At 40.4% G+C, this 17,860-nt stretch overlaps 1 protein-coding gene across 4 annotated transcripts in view; it reads left to right on the forward strand.

The window, feature by feature from the left end:
- LOC143442643 (uncharacterized) overlaps positions 1 to 17,860 on the forward strand; it is a 50,681-nt gene that overhangs the window by 13,345 nt on the left and 19,476 nt on the right. For 2 of the 4 annotated variants that reach the window (XM_076935663.1, XM_076935666.1), the window contains exons 4-7: positions 2,839 to 2,910; positions 4,147 to 4,227; positions 10,083 to 10,154; positions 12,267 to 12,341. In XM_076935663.1, the coding sequence (XP_076791778.1) occupies positions 2,839 to 2,910; positions 4,147 to 4,227; positions 10,083 to 10,154; positions 12,267 to 12,341 (300 nt within the window). Of the gene's footprint in view, positions 1 to 2,838; positions 2,911 to 4,146; positions 4,228 to 10,082; positions 10,155 to 12,266; positions 12,342 to 17,860 lie in introns of those variants that run through there. The other 2 variants (XM_076935665.1, XR_013110980.1) reach the window with 2 other exon arrangements.

Raw genomic sequence — 17,860 nt, forward strand, 5'->3', positions numbered from 1 at the left:
TTTATAATTCTGGGGATCAAATCCAAGGTTTTTGTGCATGGTAGGCAAGACCTCTATCAGCCATGACAGGTATGCCTTATGCTCTTTTATTTTTGAGACTTTGCATCACTCCTCCGACTTCAGCCTCCCAAATGATAGGATTTCATGCATGTGCCATCATATCTAGCTTTGTAGACAATGTAACCTGAATGAAATTGACAATGAAATATAGTAGTTAAATGGTAGATTATATAAGTATTATTAACATGATTAAGTCATTAGGAGAACAGACTGATATTACGGTTTTCAATGTAATAATTTTTATGCCCGTGTCAAAATAGATACTGAAATAGTGGTTGATAAGTACATACAAAAGTTTACTTGAAACAAACATCCCAGAAATACCCCTGTTATTTACTGACTAAACAATAAAAAGCAGGGATACTGGCATATGACTTTAATCATAGCACTGGAGAGTTAGAGGCAGGCAAGTCTCTTGAGTTTGGCTGAGACCAGTCTGTTCTATAGTGAGTTCTAGTCCAGCCAGGGCTATATAGTGTCTAGAGACTGTAAAAAAGTAAAAAAAAAATATAATCTCATCTATATTGTCAAGGAAAGACTGCTTGCAGCAGTCATGCTGTGTGTTTAGAGATAAGAATACACTGTGTTGTCAATGCCAGAACTAGATTTCTGACCTGTACCCATAGGGTGCAGAACAGCACAAATCTTTAATCATCACTGATCTAAAAAGAAATGAAGTGACATTTTAAAAATAAATGCGGCATATTTTTAATTAGAGAGCATTAGGAAAGTTGCATATCCAAAGCCCTATATGGTGTTAAAAATATTTTGTCTGTGGGTGTGGTGATGCAGACCTTTAATCCCAGAATTCTGAAGGCAGAAGCAGGCAGGTCTCTCTGAGTTTACGACCAACTAGGGCTGTATAATGAGACTTATCTTTAAAAACAAAAACATTTTCCTCCTGTAGACACTCAGAGGATGACCATAATTGGTCCTACTTTGTATTGTTTTTGGGGGGGTGGGGAGGGGCTTTTGAGACTAAAGTACCAAACTCTACAAAAATGTTTAGAGAAAACAAAATTAATTTAGTGGAGTAGTCCTCTTATCATTTTAGTTTATAAACAATTATTTCATGTTAACATAATCATTAATTTATTTAAATGTCCCTAAATTTTAAAAGTGTGTTAAAATAGAACATGCCAAATACTGCATCTGTTATTGGAGATACAGAAATGCATAAGACAAGGCTCCTTCCTTCACAGAGCTCACATGCTGTGAGAGAAACAACACAAGGGCATGAATCTTAATGATGCAGAGACACAGAAGATTCAGCCATGAAGTCATAATCTGAATCTCTTCCAAATAAGCCACTTTTCTTGAACTCACCAACTATGTGTTTATTTTATGAATATTTGAGTTTGCTCAAATACTTGTATTAGTGTCACACTTGGTGGGTAATGTAGATAAGTTGGACTCCTTAATTTCAAGGAGTTTATTATTAGAAAAAGAGATGCAAAAATAATTTTAAAAGCATGATGGGGCTGGAGAGATGGCTCAGCAGTTAAGAGTACTTGCTGCTCTTCAGAGGACCTGAGTGTGGTTCTCAGCATCAACATCAGGAAGCTCACACCTCCTGAACTTCTAGGTCCAGAGGATCAGAAGCCCTTCTGGTCCTCTGTGAACATGTGCACAGACACATACATGTACAAAAATAAAAGTAAAGTATTTTTTAAAGTACTGAGGCTCAGTGGGTAAGAGCACAAGCCAGGAAAGCCCAGAGACGCACACATTTAGTCCTTAGAGCCCACACTAGAGAAAGCCAGATGCAGTGGTGTGCATCTTCAGCCAGCCAGCTAGCCTCCAGGAAGCAGTATGGTAGAAACAATAGACCCTGCTTCAACAAGGTAGAAGACAGGAACTGATTCCTGGAAACTGTCCTCCTACCTACCTACCTACACACACACACACACACACACACACACACACACACACACACACACACACACATATGTATATATATACACACATTCATACATACATATTTTTACAGGTCACTGAGGTATAAATTGTGTCTAGAGCACAGAAGAGGAGAAAAGACTTGAGTTTGGTTCATGGAAACTGTTCCTGTACCAGTGCAATTTGAGTAAGACCTTGAAGAGTCACTAGGAATCATCAGGCAGGTCTCTTGGGGAGAATGTGCTAAACACTAAAAACAAGAGTGGAGAAAATGGTATACATCAATGAGTTAGGGGAGTGGCCTGGTAAGCATCTGCATAGGGCAAAAGGGAAAGTAGATCAGAACCAGACCTTCTTTGGGTTTGACTGCCCAGCCAAGGAACCGTGATGTGATCATGGCGCTGTAACTCATGTGCTAAGACAGCCAGGAGCTTCAGTGTCACCTGGAGAACTTGTTAGAACTTTGATCTGACAGCACTCCACCCTGTTACCAATTTAGTAATTCTGAGGTAGGACTGAGAATTTCCATTTTCTAAAGCTCCCAGATGCCAGATTTGTGGTTGTAAATTCAGTATTCAGGAGGCTGAGGTGGGAAGGATTATATTCTACATAGAAAGACCCTGTGTCAAAAACAAGTCATTTCATAATTCTCTCAGGAAAGACAGCCTCTGAAATCTACCAGAGTTTATAGCTACCTACTTCTATACGAGAAGCATAAAGGTTGAGATAAGGTTTGGGGTTCAGGAAAGTTCAAGTATAAAGCCAAAGGCTTAGAGTTTAAACAAAACAATAATATTATCAATTCTAAATTCTGTTGTTTATTCATACTAATGAGATATTTAATAGCTAATCAAAGCAATATTTCCCTTTTATGTTTCCTAGGGATTTATCCTGCAATAAAATACGCTATATTGAAAGAAGGACATTTGAGTCATTACCTTTTTTGAAGTATATGTAAGTTACAAATATAACTCATTCATATTTGGGATTTTATAACTCCATGCTACGTATTCTGATGCGTGGGTGAAGTTTTGCTAGTAGGAAACAGCCACACTCAGCACAGATAGCAATGTTTTCCCTCACATGTAGAAGACAGGCTTATGCCGATTTTTTTCAGTGCTGTGGACCAAACCCAGGGACTTGTAATTGCTAGGAAAGCACTCGCTCAGTGAGCTAAACCCACAACCCTTAGATTTACATGTAAATACACACGTAAGTCTCATGAGCATAGAAGATGGACTATGGAGAGCAAGAGAGAAGCCTAACAGTATGTAGAGCAAGAGAGGATGATGGGAGAAAAGACACAGTGTTTTCTGTAGGTTGAGATCTAGATTTAAGTGAAGTGTGTGTGTGTGTGTGTGTGTGTGTGTGTCTGTGTGTGTGTATTTAACATGAAAGGAAAATTGAGACTCTGTGAGTAGGAAGGGGAGAAGGGGGAAGGGATAGTCGAAAATGGTACGTAGGAGAAGAAGTAAGTTATAATGCATACATATATACATATATACCATATAATGTGAACTGTCATGATGAAACCCATTATAGAAATGAAACATTTTGTAGCTAACAGAAAGTAACTAAAATCACACAGCAAATTATTATGTGTGTGTCTATATGTGTGTACACCCATGTGGATATATTTTTATTTTCTAGCCTTCTACCATAAGAGTCCTGGGGCTTGAACTCAGGCTTAGTGGCAAGCATCTTTACTCACTGAGCTGTCTCACGAATCCACATGTTTTTGTCTGTAGTAAAAATGAGTGAGACTTGTGTCACTGTGCACCCAGATGACACTTTGCAACTGTGGATTTGCAACTGGCATCTAGTATGCAGGCACCACAGCTATCCTAAACACTCTACAGTATAGGACACTTGTATAAGACAAAACACTGCTCTAGCCCAAAAATTCAGTGCTACTGGGGTTGTGAAACCCTGTCCTAGAGAAGTAATATCATTGAAAAGGGGACTTAGTTATCATTTCCTGTAGTTAGTACATTGCATATGTAAATATGAAGTATAAATCATAAGCCAGTATTATCCACAATGAGATTTTCTTAGTGAATTGAGAAGACATTGAAACAGTTTCTGAGAAGGGTTATGTTTCATCATATGTATGTTAGGATGATTGTTACTGTTTTGAAGAATTTTTTTCTTTTGGTTCATGTCTTTTTAATTTTTTTAAAATTATTTTAGAAACCTTGGGTGCAATTTACTCACTGAACTGAGCTTTGGAACATTTCAAGCATGGCACGGAATGCAGTTTTTACAGCAGTTGTAAGTAGGCAAAAGATTCAGAAATTCCCCCATCCCACTATTAAGAGTCCCACAAGAACACGAAGCTACACAGCCATAACATATATGCAGAGGATTAGCTCAGACTCACACAGGGTCTGTGAATGTCCTTTCCGTCTCTGCAGTCCCTTGTGAGTCCCACTTAGTTGACTTTGTGGGTTGAGCTCTTGTAGAATCCTCAACTTATCTTGCCTCTGCAGTCCTCCACCCCCCTTTACGGGGTTCCCCTAGCTCTACCTAGTGTTTGGCTGTGGGTCTCTGCATTTGCTCCTAACCTAGTTGCTGGATAACTTCATTCTGATGGTAACATCTGGGCTAGGCACTGAACTGTGAGTATAGCAAGATTTCATTAGTAATATTTTCATTAAATATTTTCCCAAGTCCTGTTTGGTTCTATCCTGGGTCTCTAGGCTGTCCTGCCTCTGGTTCCTGGCCATCTAATCAGTGTCAGGTATGGGTTCCCTCTCATGAGCATTTCTCCTGCTCCACTGATACTGGTTTCCTGTAGGAAGCTAGTTATCACCAAAGGTTTGCTCCCTCAGGAGATGGCCCTCCCTTTGCTTTGGACAGGATTCCTGGCCGCTGCCTCTCACATTCAGAGAGGCACAAACATTGAGGATGGAAATAGCAACTCGAGTCTGTCCTTTGGGATGATTTAGTTTAATTTGTAGTCATCCAGCAGTTTTGAGAGGGTCACATCCATCATTTGTGACACCTTTCTTCTCCCTGTTGCTTCCTATCTTCCTACTGGTGGAGCAAGGCACCTTCTCTAATCCTGATCTTTTGTCCTTTGCCTGAAACTGGCTTTTGGATATGAGATCCGAGGTGTCTGTGATGTTTCTGAAGTGTCTATTGTGTTTCTGGAACTACATAAACTATTGACACGAATAAGGAAATATGTTGAGCTTCTTCGGGAAAACACCGAATGTCACCAGTGCAACCGGGAGGTGCTGAGAGGGATTAGGAGGCTGCTGTAGATTCCATGGAGGATTTGGCAATGGTCTTAGGGGCTGCGGTCATGGCCAAGGCAGTGGCATGGTGGAGGCCGAGGGGCTCAGGGAGGTAAAGCTGAAGACAAGGAGTGGATCCCCATCACCAAGCTGGGTGGCCTGGTTAAAGACACAAAGATCAAGTCCTTGGAGGAGATCAACCCATTCTCCCTCCCCATTAAGGAGTCTGCGATTATTGACTTTTTCGTGGGTGCATCCCTAAAGGATGAGGTTCCAAAAATTATGCCATTGTAGAAGCAGACTTGGGCTGGTCAGTGGACCAGGTACAAGGCTTTCATTGCTTTTGGGGTCACATTGGCCTTGGTGTTAAGTGCTTCAAGGATGTTGCCACTGCCATCTTAGGGGTATCATCTTGGCCAAGTTTCCATCATTCCTGTGTGGAGAGGCTATTGTGGAAACAAGATTTGCAAGGCCCATACTGTTCTAAGCAGGGTGACAGGCTGCTGTGGCCCTGTGCTGGTGCATCTCATTTCTGCCCCCAGAGGCACTGCCATTATCTCTGCTCCTATGCCCAAGAAGCTACTGATGATGGCCAGTATAGATGACTGCTCCACCTCAGCCAGAGGCTGCACTGCCACCCTGGCCAACTTTGCCAAGGTCACCTTTGATGCCATCTCCAACACCCACAGCTACCTGATCCCCAACCTCTGGAAAGAGACTACGTTCACCAAGTCTCCTTATCGGGAATTCACTGATCATCATTTGAAAACCCACACCAGAATCTCTGTTTAGAGGACTCAGCTTCCAGCTGTGGCTACCACATAAGGGTTTTTATACAAGAAAATTAAATTTAGTGTATTTTTTTAAAAAGATAATATATTGAAAGTGCATAGAATAGTGTTTGGCACATAATCAATGCTCAAACACTCTACCTCATTTTTTACTTTACCTCAGACTCTTGCAGTGTTACGATTCTTTTGTCAGTTGTTTATTTTTTTTATATGAGTGACCTATTTTCACACACACACACCAGAAGAGGGAATTGGATCCCATTACAGATCTTTGTGAGCCACCATGTGGTGGTTGGGGATTGAACTCAGGACCTCTAGAAAAGCAGCCAGTATTCTTAACAACTGAGTCATCTCTCCAGCCCCACAGTATTAGTATGCCCAATTTGTGAATAAAAAATGTTGAAACTGAGAGATCTTGAGTCACTTGTCCAGGTTTACACCATTAACATGTAGAGAACCTCTTAGCAGCATTAGTGTAATTTTCCGGGAAGCATTTTTTCCCTTATAATAGGAGCTAAACTCATCAATCCATTTCCCTCAGGAAACACTAGAGCTTCTGGACACACCGCCTTCACCCTTCTTAGAGCTCCTGCCCCTGGTCCACTGGACATGTGAGCTCACTACTGCTGAGTAGATCTGGGCATGCCCCTCTTAGATGCCTCTCCCTTTCTCATTCTCATCCACTCGAGGTAGGAAAATGCTATTAAGGACTTTGTAAGTCTGAGGTTGTCTTACCCAGCCATATCAGTAGAAAGTACAGGTCTAAAATTTGAGTCTTGCTGGTTCTAACAGTCTTAATTCTCTTCATTTTCATCACCAGGCAATCTTAAGGTAATTCTCAGCACTGTGACTAAGATATCTTAACCTTTATATTTACTTGGACTCTACTGGTATAACACAGAATAGAATCCTGCACTGAGGAGCTTTGAGTGGGAAGGCATGCTAGAAGGCTCATGGACCTTATAGATGTGGAAAAGAAAGGATTTCTTCTTTCCTCACATTCTTCTTGCAGGTTAAAACTGGGTCTGGGTCACTGCTTATTTCTCTGACCATCTTCCTCTAAGGTAGCCGTTTCCCTGCCTGCCTTTGGGATTCTAGTGTGGGTGCTTTTGGAGGCAGCCTTAGCTTCCCCCTTCTACCTGTGCAGAACTGCAAGGCCAGCCAGGGGTGAACTTCCTTGGGTATATTTGTTTTTCTACCTATGCTCAAACATACACATGTGCATGGCCTTTGAAATACTCAAGCTTGTGCTCCTCTAGTTTTTCAGGGATATATGGGAGCATCTCAGATTTCCTACAGATGTCTTATTCTTCAGCCTTTCTGTTAAGCTTGTTGCTATTTTTCAATCCTAACTATAATCTGATTTCTCATGCAGCTATCATGGTTAAAACATTTTCTTGGAATTGTTTTCTGAAATCAACTCTTAGAAAGGTTAGCATGCAGTTATATTAAATAAACATAGGCCATTATAGTGACATCTCCCAGGGATGCACCAGGGACTTCAAATTCCCAGGGACTTCAAATTTCTACTTTATTTTATATGATTTTCGAAACACACAGGTTCTATAGCCTCTGTGTGCCTAGTTTTCTCATGGGTAAATGGATCAATAATAATTTAACCACTTGAGTTATTGTTACAATTAAAGGTAAAACAGCACAACGGATTTTTTTTTGTTTTTTTGAGAGAGGGTTTCTCTGTGTAGCCCTGATGTCCTGGAACTCACTTCTGTAGACCAGGCTGGCCTCGAACTCAGAAATCCACCTGCCTCTGCCTCCCAACTACTGAGATTAAAGGCATGTGGCACCACTGCCCGGCTGCACAATAGATTTTTAATGCAATGTTTTTATTACTTCTTTGAGAATTGATGGGTTTTGTTTACATATCCAGACTGTTAGTCTTTGTCTTTTTATTGGGAAATCAAGTCCATTGATGTGAAGAGATATTAAGGAAAAGTGATTGTTGCTTCCTGTTATTTTTATTGTTAGAGGTAGAATTGTATTTGTGTGGCTATCTTCTTTTAGGTTTGTTGAAAGAAGATGACTTTCTTGCTTTTTCTAGGATATACTTTTCCTTAAGAATTTTATACAGTGTAATTTCTTGATATTCATCCCCTTCTACTCCAACTCCTCCCAGGCCCACCCCCAACTTCATGTCTTCTTTTGTAGTCATTTGAATGAATACATGGTCCCCAATTGGTGGTTCCATTTGGGAAGGTTTAGGAGGTGTGGACCTTGTTAGAAAATGTATGTCTTGGTGATAAGCTTTGAGGGTTTAAAGATTTGCACATTTCTAGTTTGCTGTCTCTGCTTTGTGTCGTTAAAGACGTGAGCCCTGAGCTTCTTATGAATAACTGTGCTCTAATACCAAAAGCTCTTAACTCTCTGGAACTCTAAGTCCAAATAAACTCTTTTTTTTAAATGTGTTGCCTTAGGTATAGTGCTTTGTCACAGCAAGAGAAATACATCCATTGTTCACATGTATTTCTATGTGTGGAAGCATCACTGCTGCATGATCATCTTATCAGGGGTGTTTGATTCTGAAAAGCTGACTTATTCCATTCCAAAACAATTCACCTGTTCATAACTCCTCAGCTAGGGCTGTGTCTTAGGGTTTTATTGCTGTGAAGGGACACAATGACTACAGCAACTCACAGGAAAACATTTAATTGGGACTGGAGAATGAGCTGAGCATTCTATATCTAGATGGTCAGGCATCAGGAAGAGAGAGGGACACTGGGCTTGGCTTGAGCTTCTGAAATCTTAAAGCCCATCTCGAGTGACACTCTTCCTCCAACAAGGCCACACTTCCTATAGTGCCACTCCCTATGGACTTTTGGGAACCATTTTCATACAAACTATCACAGGGTGAGACTCATGAACCCCCTTCCCCTCCAGCACAATCTGTGTTAGTGAAAGTAATTATTAATATGTGCCATAGATGTGATTAGCTTTAAACTGAAGGCAGATTTTCTATTATTCTGTTTACTTTCATTTAATTTTTGGTTGTTTCCCAGGTTGGGCAATAAAAGAAGTCCTGTGTCCACAGTGTGGGAGAGAGAATTTATTGATTTCATTGGTGTATAAACAATTTTGCTTATTTATCCAGCAAACACTTGTTTAATACCATAGAAATTTTAGGCACAGGGATAACTGACCTCAGAAGTTTTAGATCAGGAGACGGACAAATGATCACAGGCACCCTCACGCAGGCTTTGTTACTTCAGAATACAAGTGAGAGTATTTTATGGAGCCTGGATATGGACCAAGTCCCTCCTCTGACATCCTCTTTTCTTTGGCTACACAGCCAGGAAAATGGTCCCCCCACCCCACACACTGACCCTCCCACATGGTTTTGTCTTTGATTGAGTGAGTTGAGCACAGATTCTTTATATTTTTTAAAATGGACAAGCATCTTGAATAGTGAGAGGCATTAAAAATAATGTTTTCTACAGTGAAAGGGTTTATTACTAGTGTACTTGTTTGTGGGATTCAAAAAATTAGGTTTATTTATATTTTGTGTCTGAGTGTTTTGTCTGTGTGTATTTACATGCACACATTGCCACCAGAAGACAGCATTGGATCCCCTTGAACTAGAATTATGGATGGTTGTAAACTACTCTGTTGATGCTGTGACCTGAACAAGAGCAGCCAGCAGTGCTAACCACTGAACTATATCTCCAGCTTCATGTCTGTAGGATTTTTGACCTAAAAGTTCTCTGGAATTTTTTGTCTTTTTACTGTTATTTTCTGTTTTTCTCCCCCTGATATTTTTTGTTCTGTTTTGTTTTTTTAGTGTCTCCTCATCTGTTTTGTGTCTGTGAGTAGATAAAAGCGTGCCATGGCATATGATTGACATGACCTATGTAGAGGTCAAAGGGCAACTTGGGAGCTCAGTGTTTTCTTCCACCATGCAGGTCCTGTCGACTGAACCTAACTTGTCAGACTTGGTGGCAAACACCTTTACCTGTTGTAACAATCTTCTTGGCTCACAAAATGATTTATTTTTAGAGAGTTCCATATGAAAGAAATTAGACTTCATAAGTAGACCCATGCATATTGAAAATGCTAGTAATTTCAATGAAATTGTATTTTTCAGAATTCTCAGCCGTAATCCTCTTGCAGTTGTTGAAGATCCCTACTTTTTTAAGTTGCCAGCATTAAAATATCTGTAAGTATTATGATAAGCTTGTGAATCATGAGATGGTTTCTGTCCTTACTGACTTTCACCAGAGAGCATTGTTTCTCATTTCTTATCAGTTCTTTGCTAACATCATACACTGTGTTTTGATCCTATGTATCCCTTCCCCAACTCTTCCCAAATCTGTACTCCATCCCTACTCACCCAACTTCGTGCTCTTCGACTTTGGTTTGTGTGGCTTTCCAGTGGAATATGGTCACCTTACCTGGGCCACAGTCTTAAAGAAGGCTCTCCCTGTCTTCCTTGCTATCTGTTTCCAATAGCCCTTAGCTATGGATATCACCTTATGCTCCACTGCCCTCTTCGGGTTGGAATTTTGTCTGCCTTGTCTTTGTGTAAGTCTCTTACATACATGCTGTCACAGCTTCCATGAATTCACGTGTGCAGCTGCCCTGACGTGTTTGGAAACAGTTTGCTTGTAGTCATTACAGGGAATGACTACACCTCTGGCTATTACAGTCTTTCTGCCCTTTCTCCTGCCATGACCCCTGAGCCCTGGGAGAGAGATGTGATATAAAATGTTCCATTTAGGGCTGAGTATTCTGCAGTCTCTTGTTCTCTGCACCTTGACCTCTGTGAGTCTCTATGTTAATTGCCATCTATTTCAAAAAGAATCTTCCCTAGTGAAGGCTGAGAGATATATTAATGTATGGATTCAAGATAAGTCATTAGACTTTAATTTAATTTAATACTATGTCCCTTGGCAGAGTAATGATAGTAGGTCTCTCCTAGGGCCTAGGACTGGTCTAGTCACAGATTCATGCCTCAGTAACGTGCTGGCTATGGATTTCATCTTGTGGAGCAGACCTTAGGTTCCACTGGAAAGTGGTTGCTTGACATGTTGCCAGTATTGTATCAGTGACCATGTGTTACCAGGGCAATTGTTATTTTAGCCTGCAAGATTGATGGTTAGTAAGACTATGTTTCTCCTCTGGTAGTGTGCACAGCACCTTCCAGTACTATTATAGCCAGTAAACGTGAAGCTTCCAGTTGAATACTAGTTTGCTTTCTTCATATTCTATGGCTTAAGTATGTGGTATCTTCTGCAGTAAGGCATTACCAACAATTCATGGAAGGTAATCCAGAGCATTGGTGGTAATGTATAATAATGAAAATCTAAGGGACCTCAATCACCAACAGCTTCAAACAAGTAATCCATACTCAATATTGGCTTTTTTATTTGTTATCTTGTGGTGTCTCATAAGGAAATTGTTTCCCTAATATAGGATTATTCCACTTAATCTCTCTCTCTCTCTCTCTCTCTCTCTCTCTCTCTCTCTCTCTATCTCCTCCCTCTCTCTCTCTCTCCCTCCGTCCCTCCCCCCCTCTCTCTGTTTGTGTGTGTTTGTGTGTGTGTGTGTGTGTGTGCGCACACATGTACTTTAGGAAGCTTCTATAGTAGTAGGTTTCCATACAACGTTTTCAAAAGACCTTTAGTGTTAGTTATTCCAACCTATATTCTAGCTTCTGCCCTGCACATCATTTGTCTTAAGGATAAAAACAAGTTGCCAGGTGGTGGAGGCACCACGCCCTTAGTCCCAGCACTTGGGAGGCAGAGGCAGGTTCATCTTTGTGAGTCCCAGGAAAACCTGGTCTACGGAATGAGCTCCAGGACAGCCAAAACTACACAGAAAAATCCTGTCACAAACAAACAAGTCACAGTTTTAGTTTTAACTCTATGATTTTAAAATGCTAGCGAGGGGCTGGAGAGATAGCTCATTAGTTAAGAGTGCATGCTACTCTTGCAGAGAACCTGGGTTTGTTTCTCAGCACCCAGGTTGTCTGCTCATAACTGCCTTTGTCTCCAGCTCTAGAAGAATTTGGTGCTTATTTTTAAAAAGAAAAGAAAGTGTAAAGTAGGTAGTTATGGAGTAAAGGCAACATGAGAATGAGAAGAATTGTGTTCAGTGGCGGCCCATGGAGTGGTCGGTGTAAGTAGTAACCTTAGCTGTAGTGAGCTCTGTAGAAGTTCTTCTGGGACAGGCTTCCTTACTCCAGAGCCACGTAGTTTTATAGGAAAGCTGAAGGTTAAGTAAGCATGTGGTGAAATGTGTCATCATGAAGTCTGTCTTTCTCCTTCAGGGACCTGGGGACCACACAGGTGCAACTGACAACGGTTGAGAACATCTTCATAAAGACTCTGGAGCTGAAACACCTGTAAGGTTTCTCTCAGAATCATTTCACCTACTTCTTTTTTTTTTTTTTTTTTAGATATTTTATTTACACTTCACATGCCATCCCCTTTTCCCATTCCCCCCCCTTAGAAAACCCCTATCCCATGCCCCCTTTTCCTTTTTGCATTTATACATTTTTTAAAAAAATGTTAATCATAGGCTTTATAAGTTTGGAATTGTTCAATCAGAGGTGTAACCCACTAACCAACCTAGATATAACAACTATCTTTGACTGGCGGAGATACATGAACATCTGCCTCCCTGTCTCCCACCTCTTTCTCTCTTTCATCACCTAGCATCTCCTCTCCTTCTTCTTCTCCTCTTCTTACTCCTTTTCTTCCTCTCAGTACTCCTCCCACCTTAGCTCCTCCTACACATCACCCTTTGTGTTAAAATGAAACTTTTCTCTCAAAATATAATTAGAGCATAATTATGCCAATTTGTACCAGTGAGGTACAAGATAGTCCTAATACCCAGTCCATCCTTTTGTTGACTAACTAGCACCTCTGTCATCTATCCTAACTAAAACATTTAGTTCTGAACCTGGCTTTAGGATGAATGTCAGCTGATGACCACCCACTCAAATCTTTTCTCTTAAGGTAAATAGCTATAAATTTTCAACCCTGTCAGAAATCCAGAATGACTGAGTTAACTATAATTGTGGGAAGCACAAAGCATAGCTTCTAAAACTTAGCCAATTTATAGAGACCTCTGAACACCTGAACACTCACTCTACTTCAAAACGTTGGAGCATCTGTTCTTCTGCCTTCTGGCCCAGGATCATCTGACAGACCTTAGTGCTGCAGAATTATTAAGGGCTGATTACTCTGTCTAGGCAGATATAATCAGTCGACTATTCTGCAAGTGTGTCCTTTTCTGGACAGTAATTTGTCTGTAGAAGGAAAGTGGCAATTCTTGCCTAGTGGCTGTCTCACCACAACTGGAGTAACTCCAAGGATGCTCAATTTCTTCTTAGAATTCAATATAGGAAGCTGTCCAGAGCAGACAGGTCTCTAATGAAAATGAACATTAATACTGAAAAGTTTGTCATGTCAATTCTAAGGATTTCTGATGTTTTGAAAACCAGCTATCCATGTATGGTAATCTGGACTGTTGCCTGTTAACTCCACTCAGCTATTTCTAAATAAAACATAGAGAACACCCTTATAATAAACTCCAAGTCATGAATTTGCTATAGTTCCTTATCTCACAGGCTGACCATCTCAAATCAGTTAAAAAAAAAAAGTTAAAGAAGGACTGGGTCTAAGCTTTGTATTCCTAAGTGTGTTATACTGGTACAATGCCTATAAGAGTAACAATGTTCATCTCACTCCTATATCACTAAGAAGCTCATGCCAATGAAAACCTTAAAATTTGTAAACAAAGTAAATTGGTGCCATTTAAGAATTTATATTTTCATCTTGATGTTAATTATACAGATTTCTACTAATAGGTTATGGCTATGCAATTAACCCTTAGCTAATCCTCTCTATTCCCACAAAACCACTACTTTTCCCTAGAAAGACAGCCCAACATTTACCACCTTAGTCCCCAAGCCCAGGGAACAGGGGCGCTGACTCATCATTAGCTTCTTCAAGCTGATTATGGGCGTTGAGATATTAGAAGAGGAGTGGGGGGAAGAGCAAATTGACAATCCTCTGATGCTGTGTCATCTCTGCCTCCAGATGGAATTCCCGGACCTCAGAGGTTTGAGCAGGTCTGCCCAGCTTGCTTGTTGAGTAGATACACCAAGGCTGATCATTCTGCAATATACAATTCTCAAAACAAATTTTAGTATCAAGATAGTTTTTTTTTAAAGAGGGCTGACATTTTATTAAGAATGTTGGTTCTAACCGCTTTTCTATTTTTTCCCCTCTTTTATTGGATATAATATTTACATTTCAAATTTTATCCCCTTACCACATTTCCCCCACCACCCAGGAACCCCTTATCCCATCCCCACTCCTCCTGCTTCTATGAAGGTGTTTACCCACCTACTCCAGCCCCCCTCCCCACTCTCAGATTCCCCCCCCCCCTCAGTGCTCAGCCTTCAGGGTACCAATGACCTTGTTTCCCACCTATGCCCAACAAGGCCATCCTCCCCTACATATACAGCTGGAGTCATGTGTCTCTCCATATGTGCTTCTAGGCTGGTGGTTTAGACCCTGGGGAGCTCTGGCTGGTTGGTATTGTTGCTCTCCTCATGGGGCCACCAGCCCTTAAGGTTCCTTCAGTTTACTCTCTAACTCCTCCATTGGGAACCTTTGATCAGATTAATGGCTAGCTGTGAGTATTTGTCTCTGGGTATGTCTGACTCTGGGGGACCTCTAAGGAGACAGCCTTATCAGGCTGCTGTCAGCTTTCCCATCCTGACATCCCTATCAGCATCTATTTTTGGTGACTGCCCATGGAATGAATACCCAGATGGAATGGTCTCCATACAACCCCCCCCCCTTCAGATTCTGTCCCACACTTTGTCTCCATATTTGCTCCCTTGGGTATTTAGTTACTCCTTCTAAGAAAGACCTAGGCATCCTCACTTGTTTTTTCTTCTTCATGAGCTTCATGCCGTCTGGTAGTTGAATCTTTGTTGTTTCAAATTTTTGGGCTAATCTCCGCTTATCAGTGAGTAAATACCATGTGTGTTCTTTTGTGATTGGGTTACCTCACTCAGGATGATATTTTCTAGTTCCATCCATTTACCTAAGAATTTCTCGAATTCATTATTTTTAATAGCTGAGTAATATTCCATTGTGTAAATGTACCACATTTTTTTGTATCCATTCCTCTGTTGAAGGGCATCTGGGTTCTTTTCAGCTTCTGGCTATTATAAATAAGGCTGCTATGAACATAGTGGAGCATATGTCTTTGTTTTATGTTGGGGCATTTTCTGTGTATATGCCCAGGAGTGGTATAGCTGGGTCCTCAGGTAGTGCTATGTCCAATTTTCTGAGGAACCGCCAGGCTGACTTCCAGAGTGGTTGTACCAGCTTGCAACCCCACCAACAATGAAGGAGTGTTCCTCTTTCTTCACATCCTCGCCAGCATCTACTATCACCTGAGTTTTTGATCTTAGCCATTCTGACTGGTGTGAGGTGGTATCTCAGTGTTGTTTTGATTTGCATTTCCCTGATGACTAAGGATGTTGAGCATTTCTTAAGGTGCTTCTCAGCCATTCATGTTTCCTCAGTTGAGAATTCTTTGTTTAGCTCAGTACCCCATTTTTTAATGGGGTTATTTTGTTGTTTGGCGTCTAATTTCTTGAGTTCTTTGTATATATTTTATATTAGCCCTCTATTGGATCTAGGATTGGTAATGATCTTTTCCCAATCTGTTGGTTGCCGTTTTGTTTTGTTGACAGTGTCCTTTGCCTTACAGAAGCTTTGCAATTTGATGAGGTCCCATTTGTCGATTCTTGATCTTAGAGCATAAGCCATTGGTGTTCTGTTCAGGAACTTTCCCCCTGTGCCTAGGTATTCAAGGGTCTTCCCCAACTTCTCTTCTATTAGTTTCAGTGTATCTGGCTTTATGTGAAGGTCCTTTATCCACTTGGAGTTGAGCTTTGTACAAGGGGATAAGAATGGATTAATTTGCATTCTTTTACATGCTGACCTTCAGTTGAGCCAGCACCACTTGTTGAAAATGCTGACATTTGGCCGGGCAGTGGTGGCGCACGCCTTTAATCCCAGCACTTGGGAGGCAGAGGCAGGCGGATTTCTGAGTTCGAGGACAGCCTGGTCTACAGAGTGAGTTCCAGGACAGCCAAGGCTACACAGAGAAACCCTGTCTCGAAAAACCAAAAAAAAAAAAAAAAAAAAAAAAAAAAAAAAAAAAAAAAAAAAGAAAGAAAGAAAAAAAAAAAAAGAAAGAAAATGCTGACATTTTCCACTGGATGTTTAGCTTCCTTGTCAAAGATCAAGTGACCATAGGTGTGCGGGTTCATTTCTGGGTCTTCAATTCTATTCCATTGATCATCCTGCCTGTCTTTGTACCAATACCATGCAGTTTTTATCACTACTGCTCTGTAGTACAGTTTGGGGTCAGGGATAGTGATTCCACCAGAAGTTCTTTTATTTTTGAGAATAGTTCTCGCTATCCTAGGTTTTTTGTTATTCCAAATGAATTTGTAAATTGTTCTTTCTATCTCTATTTGGAATTTTGATGAGGATTTCGTTGAATCTATAGATTGCTTTTGGCAGGATGGCCAGTTTTACTAAGTTAATCCTGCCAATCCAGGAGCATGGGAGATCTTTTCATCTTCTGAGATCTTCTTTGATTTCTTTCTTCAGAGACTTGAAGTTCTTGTCATACAGATCTTTCACTTGCTTGGTTAGATTCACTCCAAGATATTTTATTTTATTTGTGGCTATTGTGAAGGGTGTCATTTCCCTAATTTCGTTCTCAGCCTGTTTATCCTTTGAGTAGATGAAGGCTACTGATTTGTTTGAGTTGATTTTATATCCAGCCATGTTGCTAAAGTTGTTTATCAGGTTTAGGAGTTCTCTGGTGTAAGTTTTAGGGTCACTTAAGTATACTATCATATCATCTGCAAATAGTGAAATTTTGACTTCTTCCTTTCCTATTTGTATCCTTTTGACTTCCTTTTGTTGTCTAATTGCTCTAGCTAAGACTTCCAGTACTATATTAAATAGGTAAGGTGAGAGTGGGCAGCCTTGTCTAGTCCCTGATCTTAGTGGGATTGCTTCAAGTTTCTCTCCATTCAGTTTGATGTTGGCTACTGGCTTGCTGTATATTGCTTTTACTATGTTTAGATATTTGCCTTGAATTCCTGATCTTTCCAAGACTTTTAACATGAAGGGATGTTGAATTTTGTCAAATGCTTTCTCAGCGTCTAGTGAGATGACCATGTGGTTTTTTTCTTTGAGTTTATTTATGTAGTGGATTATACTGATGAATTTCCAAATATCGAACTATCCCTCCATTCCTGGGATAAAGCCTACTTGATCATGATGGATAATTGTTTTGATGTGTTGTTGGATTTAGTTTGCAAGAATTTTATTGAGTATTTTTGCATCAATATTCATAAGAGAGATTGGTCTGTAGTTCTCCTTCTTTGTTAGGTCTTTCTGTGGTTTAGGTATGAGTGTAATGGTAGCTTCATAGAATGAATTGGGTAGTGTTCCTTCTGTTTCTATTCGATGGAATTGCTTGAAGAGGATTGGTATTAGGTCTTCCTTGAAGGTCTGATAGAATTCTGCACTAAAACCATCTGACCCCGGACATTTTTTGGTGGGGAGATTTTTAATGACTGCTTCTATTTCTTTAGGAGTTATGCGACTGTTTAGATGGTTTATCTGCTCCTCGTTTAACTTTGGTACCTGGTATCTATCTAGAAAATTGTCCATTTCCTCCAGATTTTCCAATTTTGTTGAGTATAGGCCTTTGTAGTAGGATCTGATGATTTTTTAAAATTTCCTCTGTTTCTGTTGTTATGTTTCCCTTTTCAGTTCTGATTTTATTAATTTGAGTACTGTCTCTGCA

Source organism: Arvicanthis niloticus, chromosome 6, assembly GCF_011762505.2.
Source record: "Arvicanthis niloticus isolate mArvNil1 chromosome 6, mArvNil1.pat.X, whole genome shotgun sequence".
In the NCBI taxonomy this organism is placed as follows: domain Eukaryota; kingdom Metazoa; phylum Chordata; class Mammalia; order Rodentia; family Muridae; genus Arvicanthis; species Arvicanthis niloticus.